The 18,405-nt window shown below is 39.0% G+C and overlaps 1 protein-coding gene across 1 annotated transcript in view; it reads left to right on the top strand.

Annotated features, from left to right (window-relative positions):
- The window catches only part of ASXL3 (ASXL transcriptional regulator 3), an 86,213-nt gene that overhangs the window by 13,744 nt on the left and 54,064 nt on the right, over window positions 1–18,405 (top strand). The window contains exons 2-3 of the mRNA XM_063299239.1: window positions 12,258–12,366; window positions 13,391–13,502. Of these exons, the coding sequence (XP_063155309.1) occupies window positions 12,258–12,366; window positions 13,391–13,502 (221 nt within the window). The remainder of the gene's footprint in view (window positions 1–12,257; window positions 12,367–13,390; window positions 13,503–18,405) is intronic.

An 18,405-nucleotide genomic window follows, 5' to 3' on the forward strand; every position in this document is an offset into this window, starting at 1 on the left:
ATTGTCTGGACCCCTTTCAGTCAGGATTCAGGCCTGGGTATGGAATGGAAATGGCATTGGTCACACTTTTAGATGATCTCTGGTGGGAGCGGGATGGTGGTTGTGCATCCATCCTAACTCTGCTTGACCTCCCAGCAGCCTTCAATACCACTGACCATAGTATCTTTCTGGATCTGCTCCGGGGCTTGGGGGTGGATGGGTGGCACTGTATTGTGCTGGTTCTCCTCCTTTCTCCAGAGTCGATACCAGCCAGTGGTGATTGGGGAGGAGAGATTCTGCTCTCAACCCCTACTGTGTGAGGTGCCACAGGGTCCAGTGCTCTCTTAGCTCCTCTTTAACATATGAAGCTGCTGAGTGACCTCGTCCATCGCCATTGGTGAGGTATCATCAGTATGCAGATGATACCCAATTATACATCTCTGCCCCTGGTGAATTAAGTGATGCTGTTAATGCCATATCCTGGTGCCTGGAGGTGGTGGGTGTCTGGATGGGGAACAACAGGCTTCAACTGAACCCTGGCAAGACTGAATGGCCCTGGGTTTTCGGGCCTGCCAATTCTGGGACTATGCCATCTTTGGTATTGGATGGGATTGCACTGCCCCAAACAGACCTGGTATGCAACTTGGGGGTCATCCTGAACTCAGGACTCCTTCTTGAAGAACAAGTGGTAGCCATGGCTAAGAGGGCCTTTGCACAGTTTCGTGTTATGCACCAGTTGCGCTTGTTTCTGGATCAGAAGACTCTGCTTACGGTCACTCATACTCTGGTCACCTCCTGGATGGACTACTGAATACACTTTACATGGGGCTGCCCTTGAAGAGTATCCAGAAGCTTCAGCTGGTACAGAATGCGATGGCATGGGCAGTTATGTGTGCCCCTAGAGTGGCACATGTTATACCTCTGCCCTCCAAGCTGCATTGGTTACCAGTTTGCTTCCAGGTCCAATTCAAGGTGCTGTTTTTGACCTTTAAAGCCCTTCATGGCATGAGGCCAGGTTATTTAAGGGACCGCCTCTTCCTGATTACATCTGCCCATCCCATCAGGTCTGGCAGAAGAGAGATGTTGCGGGTCCCGTCTGTTAAGAGTTACATCTGACGGGACCCAGGAGACGAGCCTTTTCCGCCATGGCACCCGCCCAGTGGAACATCATCTGCCCCCCCCCCCGAGGTAAGATTGGCTCCATTGGCTCCACGGAATGGTAATTTGACTAGGTGGCTCCACTGCTTATAATTTGATGATCTCTCTTAGCCTTTTATAATAATAATTTTTTTTGTACTTTTTTAATGTTTTTAAAATTGTTTCTGTGGTTGTTTGTGCACTGCCCAGAGTCATGCTATGTGAAATCGACAGCCATATAAATATGATCAATCAATCAATTAAAAAATAGTAACTATATATCGGTCATTTTAAAAAGTCAGTACAAAAATTCACATACATTTTGCAATGTGCTTTTCTTAATATACACATTTTCTTACATAGGAAAGCGATTTTTACTAAAATATGCTATACTTTTTCCAAATGTATACATTTTTGTACATGTTTTTGTTAGGCATCTCACAATTCAGAAACATAAATATTTAGAGTATGATTGAATTTCCATTCCCATATTGGCTCAGGAAGTTCAATTAGGTAAATTTGCATTAAAAACACGAATCAGAAGATTTTTTCCCCAACTCCTACTTCAAAGTTTTTGTCCCCATGAACCTCTATATCAAGAACAAACTTAAACAGGAGATGTTTTGCAGATAAATCCAGGAAGTTATTTGTGCTTGTTAAACATTTTTCATTCCGTTTAATGAAAGTGGCCATATTATCATCAGTCGTTTTAAAGCTGAGGTAATGCAGAAACGAAACATTCAGTGGAGCATCCAGTGCTAAGACTGTTGCTCTATATCTCACTCAGGTAAAATAGTAAAACACTGAATTGTATGCACGTATAAAGAGACTATGGCTCAATGTCTGAATAAATTGTCCTTTGAAATAAGCCCAGGTTTTTAAGATTCCTAGGAGGCTCATATGACTGACTTTCAGAAATGGAATAGTAAGACCATGGTTATTCAAGCTTATTCCATTTTATAGCCACCAATGGTCTCAAACTCGCATCACAATGAATCTTGCATGAGGATTAGCTCACTAGCTGGAAAGCCGCAACACTGAAGCACCCCCCCCACACACACACAAACTGTCACAAAGTCCCCAGTGCGCTATATATTTAAACAAACCCTAGCTCTGCCTGCAGTGGCCCCCAGTGCAGGACCAGGAATGCAGATACCTCTGGACCACTCAGTCTGGGTATGGAACTGGCCATCCCTCCCTAACTGTCCTAGATATGACGGGGGCTATTAGGGTCCCTCCAAGGCAAATGGGGTATTTCCTCTCAGGTGTGAGACATGGGAGGGAGTACAGGTTTGGAAGGAGTATGCAAGAACACCCTGAGCGAGAGGCAGAGGGTGAGGAGTAGTGGATGGAGTGCCCTTCCTGCTGACCAGTGAGAGAGGCTGAGGAGGGGCACAATGAGTGCGTGTGTAGGCAGTGGTTGGGCTCTGACAATGCCAAGAGCATGAGCTGGTGCGCTGGAAGGGCCCACCATTGCCTTGTGGTTGATTGAGAGTGTGTGAGATTGTATGAGTGAATGGAGGGATCCCTATTTTCAACCAGGGATTTTGGGAGTCCCGGATTAGGGGCTAATGAATTCAGAGACTCGGGGGGTTGTAGGGCGGGGCAGGTTATCGAGGTGGTAATGGGCCAGGGACATTATGATGGGAGCCAGAGGGCGGGCCATCTTTGGGGAAGACACCCCCGTGTTTACTACCGGTGGCATGTTCCAGCCCTCCATGCTCAGACCCAGGTCCTGAACAGCAGACTCATGGGGGCCCTGACCTCTGGCTGCTGCTTCTTAATGCCAGGTCAGTCAACAACAAGGTCCCTCTCATATGTGATTTGATCACTGAGGAGGGGGCAGACCTGGCGTGTATCACCGAAACCTGGCTGGGCCTGGAAGGAGGGGTGCCTCTTTCGGAGATGTGCCTGGCTGGGTTTCAAGTATGGCACCCGCCGAGACCTCAGGGCAGGGGAGGAGGGGTGGCAGTTGTCATCCTGGAATCTCTAGTGGCCTCCAGTGGCTCTGCCCCACAAGTGGCCAGCTGTGAGATCCTGTTTTTCAAGTTGGGTTCCTGAGAACAGTTGAGAGTGTTGCTACTGTACCAGCCTCCCTGCTGCGTAGCAACCTCTCTTGCTGAGCTGCTGGAGGCAGTCTCAGGTTTGGTGGTGAAGTTCCCCAGGCTTATGGTTCTGGGGGACTTCAACCTGCCCTCCCTGGGGCAGGCCTCAGAAATGGCTTGGGAGTTCATGGCCACCATGGTGGCCTTGGACCTGTCTCAGATTGTTTGGGACTCATCTAGAGACAGCAGCCTCACACCGGATTTCGTTTTCTTGTCGGAGCAGTGGCAATGGGATCTGAGGGGAGAGTTACATCTTTCCCTCTTGTCATGGTTGGATCACGCCCTGGTGACCTTGAGATTCTCTTATGCCACCCCCCTCCTCAGAGAGGCAGGACCCATTCGATTGGACCATCCCCAGTGACTGATGGACCCAGTAGGGTTTCAGGGGAAGCTGGGGGTTATGATCTGCTGCGTGGTCCAGCAGACGCCCTGGCGGCTGCCTGGAATAGGGAGGCGGCTGGGGCCTTGGACAGGATTGTGCCTGTGTGCCTCTTGTCCCACCAAACCCGACACTCCCTGTGGTTTACGGAGGAGCTGAGGGTTCTGAAGAGGATTAAGAGGTATCTAGAGCACTGCTGGAGGAAGACTAAGACTGAATCCAACTGAACACAAGCTAGAGCCACTATTAACGCCTACCCTGTGGTGGTAAGACTGGCAAAATGTCAGTATTTCTCCGCTCTTATTGCATCGCGGAATGCCCCCGGTGTACCTGTTTAAGATCACCCAGTCCCTTTTGGGGAAAGGGGATTCAGAAATTCACCCACAGGGCCATGCTGAGGAGTTTTCTGGGCATCTGCAGGATAAAATCACTTGGATCCGTTCCAAGTTGGACTCTGAGCGTGAGACACGGTATGAGGAAATGCCCGAAGAACATACTTACCCAGTTATCTGGGAACAGTTTGATCCTACTGGGCCTGAGGAATTGGACAGGATCCTCCGGACTGTAAATGCCACCACTTCCCAATTAGATCCATGTCCCTCCTGGCTGGTGAAGGCAGCCCAGAAGGTGACATGTGGTTCGGTCCAAGTGATGGTTAGTACATCTTTGGGAGAGGGGGTGTTTCTGACTGCCTTTAAGGAGGTGCTGGTGTGCCCCCTCCTCAAGAAACCATCGCTGCACCCTAGTGTATTGGACAACTTTCATCCAGTCTTCCACCTCCCCTTTTGGGGGAAGGTGGTTGAGAAAGTAGTGGCATTGCAGCTCCAGTGCATTGCAGCGCATCCATCCTGGCTCTTCTTGACCTCTCAGCGGCTTTTGATACCATCAACCATGGTATCCTTTGGGGGTGACTCAGGGAGTTGGGGCTGGGCGGCATGGTTCTATGATGGTTCACCTCCTTCCTCCAAGGCCAGTCCCAATTGGTGTTGATAGGGAGCGAGAGATCCAGCCTGTGGCCCCTTCTTTGTGGGGTGCCGCAGGGCTCGGTACTCTCTCCGCTCCTACATGAAACCGCTGGGAGAAGTCATCCATCGCCATGGGATGAGGTATCATCAATATGCTGATGACACTCAATTATCTATCTCCATCCCGGGTGAAGTAAGTGATGCTGTGACCACCCTTTCCAAGTACCTGGTGGCTGTATGGGGGCCTGGATGGGGAACAACAGGCTTCGGCTGAACCCTGGTAAGACAGAGTGGCTGTGGGTTAAGGGCTCCTTGGGATCTGGGAAATTGTCATCTTTAGTTCTGGATGGGGTCACACTGCCCCAGACAGACTCGGTGCATAACTTGGGGGTCCTCTTGGACTCATGACTCCTGCTCGAAGAGCAGGTGGCAGTCATGGCCAGGAGGGCCTTTGCTCAACTCCGTGTTGTGCGCCAGTTACGCCCTTTCCTGGATCAAGAAGCTGAAATGCTAGGGACAAGTAGGCTTCAGCATTTCTTATCCAAGATCCATCTACAGTTAAATATAGCGTAGAAGAGGCAGAAGGAGTAATGTCTTTAGAAGGTCAAGCTGAGACTCGAGGACCATGTGAGACAGAAAAGATTGATTGGAGCAGATAAAATTCCTGAGTATAATTTTGTTTTCTGCAATTATGAGAATTGGCTTCTTATGCAACTCATGTGCAGGGTTGATCTAGCTATGTGAGAAAGCAAAACAAGTGGCTCCAGAGGCAGTCACACTTTAGAAGTACTGGCTATAATCAAGATGCATTAGGATTGCTCTAGGTAGCAGAACGTCTTGGCCCAGAGATGTTCAGCTGGGTCTGCAAAATTGTCCTTGACTCAGTCTAATGATTTCTGAGATAAAAGGAAGACAAGATAAAATGTTGGCATACTTGTAATTGAAGCAATGTGCTTCATGGTTTTATATTGAAGATTAAACAGTTGTAACTACAGAGCAATTTGTTGGGGCTTATTATGGAAAGTTACTGATGCATGCAGAAGCTGGTGCTTGTTTTTCATAGATTAGCTTTTCCCAACCTGGCAGTCTTAAATGTGTTGTGATGACAACTGCCTGAATTCCCATCCAGCATGACCACTGGCTGGGAAGTCTGGGAGTTGCCGTCCCAGTATTTCTGTGAAACTGTGAAAGGTTGCCAAATATGTTAGCTAAGGTTTTTTGTCTGAGGAAAGGGAGGGGAGGGGAGAAGAGAAAATGTCTTTGCAGGTAATAGGATTATGCCATAGTATTATTCAATATTATTTCAGCAGTTATTTAATTCTAACTTTCAAATAATATTTGAAATGACATTAAATAGAATTACAGTGTTTAATCATTGCTTAAATATGGAACCCCCAACATGGTATCTTAGGCATCACTGTATCCCTGGACAGTGCCTTGTTGCCCACCAAGCCCTGTGCCCACCCTTTATATATTTGAATATATTATTTCAGTTTTAAACAAAATTAAAAAGGAAGCTGCTTCTTGCAAAGCAAAGTATCAGTCTTAAGGTTGGTATTCATTTCTAAGACGTATCTTTATTTCTAACAAAACTTTTCAATTGTATAGGTTGCCTTGAAAAAGAAAAATGATGAAAAGTGCTTTGTTTGAAAGCATGCCCACATGTCTAGGAAAACAAACAAACAAACGAAGATCAGCCTAGGGTTGAAAATATCCTAGAGGCTGAATTAGGTGGCAGGGAACAATTTCTCCAGTTGGTCTTCCAATAAATTGACTTTCTGTGATTTGCCACACCCATCATGCTAGGCATTTTCTGAGTCAGCAAATTATTCTCATAAAATGTCAGATGTGTCCTTTGACACAAAAAGTTTGGGTATAATTTCCATTTGTAGTTAGTAGTCGGAAGGCAGATAACAGTTGTTATTTCAGGTGGAAAAGTGAAATGCTTGATATTTATGTTATTCAGAAGATACTGACTTGGTGTTCTTTGAGGATTTTCTAAGCAATAAAAGGGGGGGGGGGAAGATCCTTAAGTTTGAGATGGCCAGTGCAAAGAGTTTTTACTTTTTTTTCATGCTTTATATCAGTGTTTTTCAAACTTGGCAATTTAATATTGACTTCAGATGATTAAATGCTATGTTTAATGTTTCTTCAAGCTCTAGAATGCCTTATCATACCATTTTTTCTAATTCATGTGATTTAGGGTCATGGCAGGAAACTGAAATTGATGCTGTATGAAAGAAAGGAGGAATGAAAATGAAACTAGTATTCTAATAATTGGACAACGGTAAAAACATTATCATACAGAAGACTGTATGCAGTTATCCCAGCATGGAAATTTCCACCAAAGTAGTGAGGCTTATGAAGTTCTTATTTGACTGTAGTTATTAAATTGTAATAACTGAAAGTGAGAGTTATGCCTTTATTCAGGGAATCTAACCATCAGTATACATTATTAAGTCTGTGGATGTGCATGAATAGTTCTGTTCACTACTATACCTTAGACTTCCACTGGATCCTAGCATCAACTGTTCCTATTATTTTCTGAAAACCGTGATTGATTGATTGATTGATTGATTATATGCCATCAAATCAGTGTCAACTCTTAGCAACCACATAAAGAGATTTTCTCCAGGATAATCTGTCCCCAGCCTGGTCTTTTAGGTCTTCCAGTGGTGCTGTAATAGAGTCCATCTGCTTTTCTGTTTGTTGTCCTCTCTGAAAGTTGTAGGATTATACGAACATATTTATGTTTATTAATTTTGATAAAATGAATTTTTTAACGTTGAAAGCCCTATTTTTTATCAAACAAATGTGATGTCTTTGTTGTGGCCATTAACAGAATTATAAAATTTCAATCCTACAAGGGATCACAAGCCATTTTTACAGTATAACCTTAAGCCTCAGGGAGAAATAAATCTTCTTGTATTCATGGGACTTCCTAGTAAGTAAGTTTAGAATTGTGCTTTTAATTTTGCAATCCAATATATTCTTATCTGGGGGTAAATTCTACTGAAAACAAGTGGGCTTACTTCCAGGTAAACTGAGCAATAGATTCTTTAAGCCTTGCAACTGATTTGAATCTAGGGTTGAGGAACTTTATTTGTACTGTGTAGGATAGCAAGTTTCTTTAAACCTCCGTTTCCTATACATTTCCTACGTATAGACGCCATGTATTTTAAAACAAGATGTTGGATATGGTGTTGGGATAGCTGTTACGTTAAAGAGGAATACTAAGTTCTAACTTGAAGTTCTTTGAACTTAGATTTCATTACAATATTTTTATCACCTAACTTGTAGAAACAAACTGCACTGTACTGAAGACTCCTCTCCATGGTATTTTTAAATAACTTTACATTCTTGCATACAGTGTGTGTCTGTTGAGTCTCTTGAGTGATTTTGGCTGCAGAGTCCAGCAGAGGGTGCTCAAAGGCACAAAATAGTGTAAACTTCTATTACTGAAAGGAACTGTGAATTAACAGCTGCTTAGAATTAATAGTACATTTCTAGAATATGGCACCATGATCATTTAAAAAGAAGTGAAGTCAACATTAGCATAGGTTTTGAAAAATATTTAAGGGTAATAAATTAGCTGATGGAATATTTAAGATTGGGAAGTTCTCAAAGATAGTCTCACTAGTATTTGCTGTGTTCTCTTTTGGTTTTCTTCCATGGTTTATTTGTCTTGGGGTTCTGCCTATTGCTCTTTTTTATAGAAAGTATGTTTTATTAATGGATTTCAGGGTTTAATGGATGCTTTTGTTTCTTTGTGTATGTCTGCTCACACCTAATAATACATTTACAGTTAAAATACAGCTTTTTAAATTTCAGACAAAGTATCAATAATGTTGTAAAGATCCTGATATTGATAAGTATGGCAAAGTGTGATAAATACTGTTCTGGTATATATGTATAATGTGAAGCTGTTTGCTTCTAACAGCTGCTAGGCTGAATGCTATCTTCACCTATTGATTATGAGAGACAAAATTTAAGCCTTAGAGCTGAAATCTACAAATATAAAGAAGATAATGGAAGAAACGTTTCCTGTCGCATACTCAAAAGTTTCCATTTTGAATAATTGACAAAGTTATTTTAACTGTCCTAGCTGAATTTGAATAGATAAAACAAAATAAATACATATGATTTCAAATGCTGGACATTAATTAATCTCAGTGAAAACAAATATAGTCTCTAAAGCAGTGTTTCTCAACCTTGGCAGCTTTAGGATGTGTGTACTTCAATTCCCAGAATTCCCCAGCCAGCATGCTGGCTGGGGAATTCTGGGAGTTGAAGTCCATACATCTCAAAGTTGCCAAGGTTGAGAAACACTGCTCTGAAGTTTGTGAAAACAGCATTTAATTCAAAACCAAAAGTCAATGCTTGGCATGCAAAAAGAAACAGAACAGGAAGAACTAATTCTCCTAAGGGCATCTACTGCTCCCTTTCCTCAGTATGTAAGCTACCTGATTCCTTGAATAGAATAATAGTAAATCTTGGCATTTAGCTGAGAAATCACTTCTTAAATAAACTGGATTGATCTGAATATCCATATTATGCCATACATCCAAAGGTTTTTGTGTACAATGTTTGGTCTCAATAATACATTTTTATTTGATTTATTTATGTAATTATTGGGGTAGTTCAGGACTAAAGTGAATGTAATAACTCTTGAGTATTAAATAGGATTCTTCCTCAACCTGCCAGTATGCAATTACTACCCCTCCTTGTAGTTTTATATTTTTAGTTTCTGCTTATATAAACTCTCAGTAAAATATACATACATACATACATACATACATTTTCATTCATCCATCCATCCATCCATCCATTCATTCTTGTTGCGTTATTTTGTTTGCCCTGTCAAGATCACTCCAGCTATCACTTGGTATAGCATCACTGACTTTTCTCTTCTGTACTCAGCTATCTGCAATTTTTTATTTATCTTAACTATTCTTTTTAAAAATTAAGTCTAGGACTGTTTGATGATTCAAATGGGAAGTGGAAAGGCAATTAAACAAGTAGTTAATGGAGAGAGAAGATGGATGTGTGACAACTGGGTATATAGTCTTTTTGTAATGTTTTAGAAGAAAATGTTAAAAACACTGTAGGGGAAACATTCTCTTTAAAGGTATTTAGATCAAAACAATGTATTTTATTCAGTTTTCAGTCATGACAACATTTGTTTCAATTCCCAAGGACATGACTTCATAATTAATTCTAGTTCCACTTGATATAAAATGATGTGTTTCTGTGTGTGTGTATAGATAAAAGTTAATTAATCTTGGCCTAATAAATATGATATGTAATTGCATGTCAGATATGCATTCTATTTAAACATTTATTAGAGAAGTTTGTGTACTATTCATTCCTTCGTAAAACTGCCAGGGCACCTTTGACGCATCTTGGTTTTTAAATATTATATTGACTTCATTGGTAGTTTAATTTGATAAGTCAGAAATTTGGCTTCTTTTAAAAATACTTTTTTTTTGTACTTACTGATTTGTAGATGTTCTACCTAATATTTTTGGGAGGAGTTCTGTGGACTGTAATAGAGATTACACACACATAGGAAAAGAAATAACATTTCCTCTGAGGTCCACTATGAACTTAATCAATCAGGATGTATGGGTAGTCCACATTTAATGACCACTCATTCAGCAACTGTTCAAAGTTATGATGGCACTGAATGAAGAGACTTACAAACAGTCTTTGTAGTTGCGACAGTTGCAGCGTCCCCACAATCACATGATCATGATTCAGGCACTTGGCAACCGGGTTGCAATTACGTGATCTCCATTTTGACTTTCACTTCTGGCTTCCAACAAGCAAAGTCAATGGGGAAGCCAGCAGGAGCAGGATTCGCCTAATGATGCAACTTAAACTGCTGCAACCGCAGTCATAAGTCAGTGCGATCACATGATGTCACTCTTTATGGCTGTGTCACTTAACGATGGAGTTGCCGATCCCAATTGCTGTTGTTAAGTGAGGACTACTTGTGTTGAATTTGGGGAAGTGGGCTCTAATTCCTTCTAAAATTAAAACTCATTGAAGGCCATTTTTCAACCTTACCTGTCCCTGTGGGAGTTATGCAGATGATATTGAATACTCTGTGTATTTAACACTAAGCTATCTGTTTTACCCTAGCAAGATAATTCATGTACATTTGGATTTCCAATATTATATTCATGCATTTCTTTAAATGTTTCTATCCTATGTATTTGAAACAAAAAGGACCACAAAACAGCTACAAGTTATATCAACCAAAATCCATACTAAAAATGATTGCCTGGTTCCTAGATACCAGCTCCAATTTTGCTGTTACAAGTCTTTAATTTAATGAACCCCATTTAGCAGACTTGGATGCAACAAATGAAATTTCTAAGTGGATATCCCCCTGGAATAATGGACATGTCCACTACATCCAAAGTAGTCTGCACAGGGCACTTACATGTACATTAAATTTTCTTATATTTATGTCATTTACGTCAATTTACTATTTGTTTATGCAACTGACATAAATTGACATGAATGATACATTATGCAAATTACACAAATAGCTGCAATTTATAAACTTTCAGATTTAACAGAAGTTTTGGAGGAACAGACACCCCCACTGAATGGTCCGTTAAAGCAAGATTTTACTATAATATGCAACATTTGATCTGGACATAATCATAACTCAAAGTAACAAAATGCCTTCTAATTGCTACTACTGAATTAAAATATTGTCTTTATTAAAGTCCATTCATGTTAGTGTTGCTTTATTAAAACTTGCATGAAGAAAAAAGCTTGTAATCTGATACTCCCTTTTAAGTAATTAATTGTGAATTATTATAGTCATGATGGTTAAAGTTCTTCAACAAATACTTCTCCAAAACATGACACATTCTCCATACAAGTCCTAAAACTAAGTATGATGTTTTTGACTCATTGGCTTAACCTTATCTAGTTTTAGGACTTGTGTGGAGATCACATCATCTTTTATGTCATATTTATGCAGAAAGATTGAAAATTCAAAAGGGTTCACAAACATTTAAGCACCACTGTATATTAGAATTATTTCTTAAACAGCAATTGATCCTAAACTTCCAGGTAGATTCCCTTGAAATCAAAGGAACTCCCAGTATATTTAAGAAAGGTGCCCATCCCAGAATGGCTTCAAATTACTGTACTGGTGTCTACTGTATACCAAGATGTATGGTTTATACTGGCTGTGTTAAAGCAATGCTGCTCATATTTGTTCATAGCTACCCCTTGCAATTTTAAACGTGGCTCTTCAGGAGTCTTTTAGCATTCTTTTGTTGCCTCTCCATCCTATGGAATGCAGCTGCCCATGAACTTGTACCATTTTGATCATTCATGTGCAACAGCCACATTGTCTATAACAGTCTAAAAATAAGGCATTATGGTGTTATTTGCAAAGTAATTTCACATAAATATTTGGACTCTAGCTCTTTTTCAATGCTGAACTGTTTACTGTGTGAAAATAGCATAATTATAATTTGCAGACTTTTTGCCTGAAGCTGAAGGGGCAGATGCATATGATTAAGTTTCAACTGGCCTGTTATTGTAATGTAGATGTTGGGAGGTTTTCAGGATTTTTTTTTTTTTTAGTGAAACATGAGTTTTAAAAAGAGGGAAGAGGGTTCTGAGAAACACTCCATTTTAGCCAGCTTTATTTTTATTTTTCAGTGGCACTTCTCCATTAGCTTGTCTGAATGCAATGCTTCATACCAACACCCGTGTTGGTGATGGGACATTCTTCAAAATTCCTGGCAAGGCAGGACTCTACGCACTCAAGGTGAGTTGCATATTTTTAGAAACAAAGCTACCCAGAGCCATGAAGACTATGTATTGAATTAACAAGTCATAAAAATCATCAAGTAGATTGTAGTCATTGAGTAAGGAAAGGAGGTAACCTGTCTGACACATTTTTAAGATAGCACTTAATATGATTTCCAATTCAGGTAAACTTTTTCAGCTAAACAAAATTCAGGAATATATATAGTTTTGTTTTGTTTTCCTAGCTGAGGTTTAAAAGTTGCCTTTTCAGAAATAAGCAAAGGTTTTGTTTGCTTTATGGTTAAATCTCAACACATTGTATTTGTGAATGAGGCTTTTGGAAGGATTTTATATCATGAATGACAATTCTAGAGTTAGCAAGAAACTGAAAATGTAAAACTGTGATTCAAGTAATGATTTTATCTGAATGAGCAGAACTATTAATTTAATCCTTACTCTAATAGTGATATCTGAGTGAAGGAGGAGGCATTATTCTGAAACTGATAGAATGTGGCATTTTCTTGAAGTAATCAAATGGAATATTCAGCACTTTTTCTGAGAAATAGAAAATATGGGCTATTTTCTATCAACTGCCAGAATTCCAAAGCAGCTTTTGCATTTGATTAGATTTTCCTTTGTGTGGTATAGTTAGGCTTTACAAAAAGAGAAGAAAAAACATGAAACCATCTTGTAGAATTTATCTATTCAATATAATCTGAATTGTGGAATTTGTTATGGAATTATAGAATTATGTTCCACCTAATAAAAGTGGAACATAAAAAAGATACTTGATTTTTTCTGCATCATTTTTTAGATGGTTGGATTTTTTAAAAAGCAAGTTGGTTTCTATAACACTGGTGTGAAATAAGCTGCATTTTTTATATAACTTTCCAGAAGGCTTTACAGTACTATGTCCTGAGAGAGACTTTTTCCTCATTTTTTAAATTGTCAGGAATCACATTTTAGTTATAGAACATTCCTGAGAAGCGTATTCATTTTTGAAATGTGACAAGCAACATGATGACATATGTCTTTACCCCCAGAAGGAAGACACTACATGCCCAGCAGATGGAACATTGGATTTAAGTTGTGAATCTGAGTTGGACAGCACTGAAATGGCTGAGACTAACAATAGCAATGGGGAAGAAAATGGAGGTAAGGTATTATTTTTATTGTTGTTATCATATGATCTTAATCGAGTGTTTATGTGCTGAGGAAATTATATATTTTTATTTTGGCTCATTTGTCATATTTTTCAAATACATATAATTAAGTTTCTGGCCTTGATAAAGCCTATTTTTAAAAAATAAATGATTCAGTTCTCATTCGAGATCTCATTAATGGATTTGGAAATCTTGATATCTGAAGGACTGAATTGTTATGTTTCATGCACCAGATGCATTGATATGTTATTTTTTTTTTACACCAGATGGCTCATGGGTAAGAGTTTTGGATTCTGCAATTTCCAGGGTTTTAGAAAGAACTGGAGTTTGCAGAAAATATTTTTAAAATATTAAAGATAGGTAGTTCAAAATGGCGTGCAGAATTACACATTTTATTTACATTCAGGCATTCTTCTAAAAAATGATGCTCAGTAGACTTCATTTGCTTTCAGTATTTTACAACACTGTTAATTTGCAGACTGCTTTCCACCTAAATTAGCCAAAGCTGAAGTTAAAGGTATGTAATTTTACGCTCTTAATACGTTAGTAAATCTTTATAAAATATTGCAATATGTAACTATAATGTAGTGAAACAGTAATTTAAACAGCTTGCTTTTCATCCTAGAAGAATGCTGTTTTTCTCTTAAGTAGAAAATGGTAAATGATTGGGTGCTTGCTTTATTTATTGTTTATTGTATTTAGCATGGAAATTTTTGGGACAAAATAATGCTCATTAGAAATGGAAACTGTGAACAGACTTTACAAGGAGCAACAGTACCTAGTAGATTGGTTGTCTATCTAAGTATACGAGCATGTGTAAACAGATTTTTGTTGCTATTAACTTCTTAATCTTTCAGTATTCTGTATTATTTTCAAAGGCCAACTTAACATGTACAGGATTAAAGGATTTTAAACACTTATCAATTACAATAATTAGACCACTAATACTCAAACTCTGGCAATAGGATTGTTTTCAGTTCCTGAGAGCCCTTCTATATATGCAGCCCACACTGTTGTTAAGAGTGAGAATAAAGTCTTTTTTCTTGCAATCAATCTGCATATCATATTTGTGGTTAACTGTGCCTTAAATATCTAGCAAGTCTTTCTTTTCTGCTGAGAACAATGCAATAAAGCAATGGTGTTTCAAATGTTCTATCTTCAGAGAATTCATTCTCCTGTATGTTTTTTAAAAATTTAGAAAGATTCAGGGCAACCCCTCCATTTCAATGGAGCACTCACCAATCCTCTCGGGCCTTACTGCTTCAGGGAATATGGTATACATCACAAAACACCCTCAAAACTCCACTGTTGGTGGGGTGTCGCAGAACAAGATTCATAGTGAGATGTATCATAATTATTCATTACCTTGCTGTAAAGGATTCTGAGGGCTTCAAGTTGTTTTTGTACCAGCTGAAAAATTGATGAAGCTATAGAATTATTTTCCCCTCTCCTGCAATCTGATAGCACAAATACAAGATACTTTCTATTCAGGACTCAGATATGGCTAGTTTTAAAGTGCCTTTGATCTTCATAGGGCTTTTAAACTAAGCTAGTGTTTTGGAAGAGTGTTACTTAGGCCTTGTGGCATTTTTAAGTGTTCTACAGTATTTTCTTTGGGAGAGATTGGGAGGGTTCTCTGGGATCTGGAGGCGGGGTGGGTGGCCTGTCATTTACAGACTGCATTGCTGACCTCATGTATAATCTAATGGCATGGCTTTCTTCCTTCAATTTCTGATGCTACAATTTGGATTCAAATGGAAATAAAGACCTTGCACATCTAGCACATTTTCACAAACATGGGCATTTCCTTGTCCTTCACAAGCACACTTTCTCTCCTGTTGTATCATATTCATCCAGTCCATTTTTCAGGGTGAAATGAAGGTTCCTCAGGTGGCCCTTGCTGAAATGTAACCTCGCACCCAACTCTTGTTTTCCCTGTTAAGACACTTCACTGATTTTGATTGTTGAACATAATTAGTCCATTTACTGTCTCTGATGATAATTCTCCCAATGGTATTTTTAGTTCAGAAAAGGGTAATATCCAGGGCTCCTTGGATGTGTTCAAGAAGAAAGCCACTGGGGATATTTAATTTGGATTTTCAAACAGGGCATGACTGGGTTCAGTGGCCTGATGGCTCTCTCCAGCTCTGAGTCTATATAATTGTCCTTCTACTGCCTAGCTCACATCTTATGTTGATGATTTTCAACAGGGAAAACTAGGCTTACCTGTTCTATTTTGATCACTATTGCTAGTGATGTAGCTATTGGGGAAAAATTTTATATGGGTGTAATTGGAGTTTTCTGCCTTTTTTTTTTTTTTTTTGGGTGGTCATTCTCCTAAACTATATGAACAGAAGCTCTGGGCATTTCTGTTATATTTTAGTCACAATGTTGCAAATCTATTTTGTGGATTGTTGGGGTTTGGGACATCCTACATAATTATAGGAAGGGATTTCCAAAAGAGCCCTTGTACAGCATCCAGCATTTCCACTCAGCTCTGGGAAAATCTGTACTCCTGGCTAGACCCAGTTGGTGGTATTCCTAGGTGTGTTGCTCAGTGGTTCAGTCTGGGCAGGCCTGACAGTCAGTAACTTGCTGAGCAATCCTGCTGAAAGTAACTTTGATTAGCAGGCAATTTGACTAATGGAAGAATCTATCATGAGAAACTGAGTTTTAACTCACCCCACAAGTGATGTGTCTCTTTATCCCAGTTCAAGTTGTCTGTATTATTCTCTTCTTGTCCCTCTATACTACTGCTGCTGTTGCAGCAAGAGTATGATTACAGTAGCAAAACATAGCCATTAAAACTTTCCTTTTAAATTTGAGAATAAAGCTGCAGTGTTGAGTTTTAGATATGGGAAACATGACGTTACAGCCCATTCAGCCATGCCAGCCCATTGGCCAGTCATTTTCTCTTGACCTTTCCTATCTTTCATGCTCTGTTTGATGATAAAATGGAATAACTTCCCATATGTTGTCTGAAGATAATTATGGTGTAGTGTTAAAATCAACTTGTGGTTCTTCTAAAAGAATTTTCCCAGTATTTTTGTGCTAACTCGTAGAAAATGTGTATAGACAAAGAAAAAATTAACTGCGTTTCATATTCTAATCCTAGTGAATGGGTTGCCAAGTGCCCAAAATTGCAGATTTAGTTCTGTGTGCCTTTTTGAAACTTAAAGTACTTTAAAAAGTATCTTTGTAGTCTTGAGGGGCAGTGGGAAAAAGGATTTTAAAAGAAGAAATAAAAGGTCACCTGAAACTTGCCCAAATATTGGGCTGCCTCTGTTGTAACTATTTATATTCCAGCAAGAGAATTCAGATTATTGCAGAGGATACCTCAGAATCCCATTGTCAACTACCACTGATAAATGTCAATAATAATATATATCAGGAAAGGAAGGTCCACTTCCTGTGTGCCCTACTGCTTCCCTTATAAGCCATTCAAATTCAGAGTGGATGTATAGGGTGTAGCTGCAGTTCATGTACCTGTACACATACACTCACACAGACTAACAAAGGTATTTTTCTCTTCTGCTTCTTTTAATGTAAATAAGTTGTCCTATAGATACATACATTTTAATTTCACTTGGTCACTTGAATGTGTTAATTTTTTAACAGCTTGCACAAAACAACTATAGTATGTTTAAAGTCACTTCTTGATCGAAGATGCCTTCCTTCCTTTTAATTGTATTATAACTTAACACCATGTTTGCTTTTTCTTTCATTTAAAAAAAGGAGTCGCTGACTGACTAGAGAAAAGGTGTTCTGATTTTGCAATTTAGTTTCTAGAGAGGTCTGTGTGATTTGGCTGATTATTTGATATATGCGTGTTGACTATGCAAGACTATTTATGTCAATGCCCATACAATTTTGGGTCACCCTGAGAAAATGTATGGAATTGATAAGATACTTTAACCAATGTTTTATAGTTGTGTTTTGCTCCTATGAGCATGCTTTGTATAATTCAATATCTTTAGAATATGAGTAGATATTTTCTGTTTGAAAGCAGGAAGATGTGCTAAAACAAGAATGTCAATCTACGCTTTGTAACATCATAATTTTAAAATTATTGTAACAATGTAAAATTGTGTAGTATAAAATCAGAAACAAGTGGACAATGACGTATTTTTGGAGAAAGGAAGACTGAAGCAGTTCAGGATTCTTCTATGTACACAATAGTTATGAATTCATTTGAAGCTGACCTCTCCATATTTTCTCTCAGGGTCCCCCTCCCCCTCCCCCTCCCCCTCCCCCTCCCCATTTTCATTTTATTGTTCAGTTTCCTGAGCTTGAGAAAAGAGCTAATTGAGACTGATGGAGGAAGGTTACAGCCTATTTTTGCTTCTACTGTTTCCTGGGGATTTTTAGTTATCTTTTCTGCCTTTTCTTCTTTTACAGAATTGCCCAGTTTAATAAGAAATAACAGCAGCCCCTGCCAGCAACTGCTATTTTGAGAACAGCAGTTTTATATGCTTAGGTTATCACATAAGAAATACTATATTGCACAAATACCCAAGGCAGAGGAATATTTTCTATAAAGTAATTAAAGTGGCTGCTTTTCTAGCTTAGCCCATTTTAAACATTTAAAGCATCTAAGCTGAGAAACAAATTAAACTAATATAATTTTCTTGCTATTTTTGTATGCTTAATGTTAAGTACTAATCATAAAGAGATAACATGTAACTTTCCTTTTTTTCTTGCTGGCCTTAGACATGCTTATTCAGAAAGAAATCTCATTAAGATCCATGGTTTCTTCTAATTACTCAGAACTAGAAAGTGTAACACCTTTCAATAAATTACAATGTGTAAACTGAAAATCATACTATTGAAAGCAGGTATCTCTCCTCATTATGGAATTTTCCACATCTCTTCATCATGGTATGCAAAGTTCTATA

Source organism: Candoia aspera, chromosome 3 (assembly GCF_035149785.1).
Source record: "Candoia aspera isolate rCanAsp1 chromosome 3, rCanAsp1.hap2, whole genome shotgun sequence".
Lineage (NCBI taxonomy): Eukaryota > Metazoa > Chordata > Lepidosauria > Squamata > Boidae > Candoia > Candoia aspera.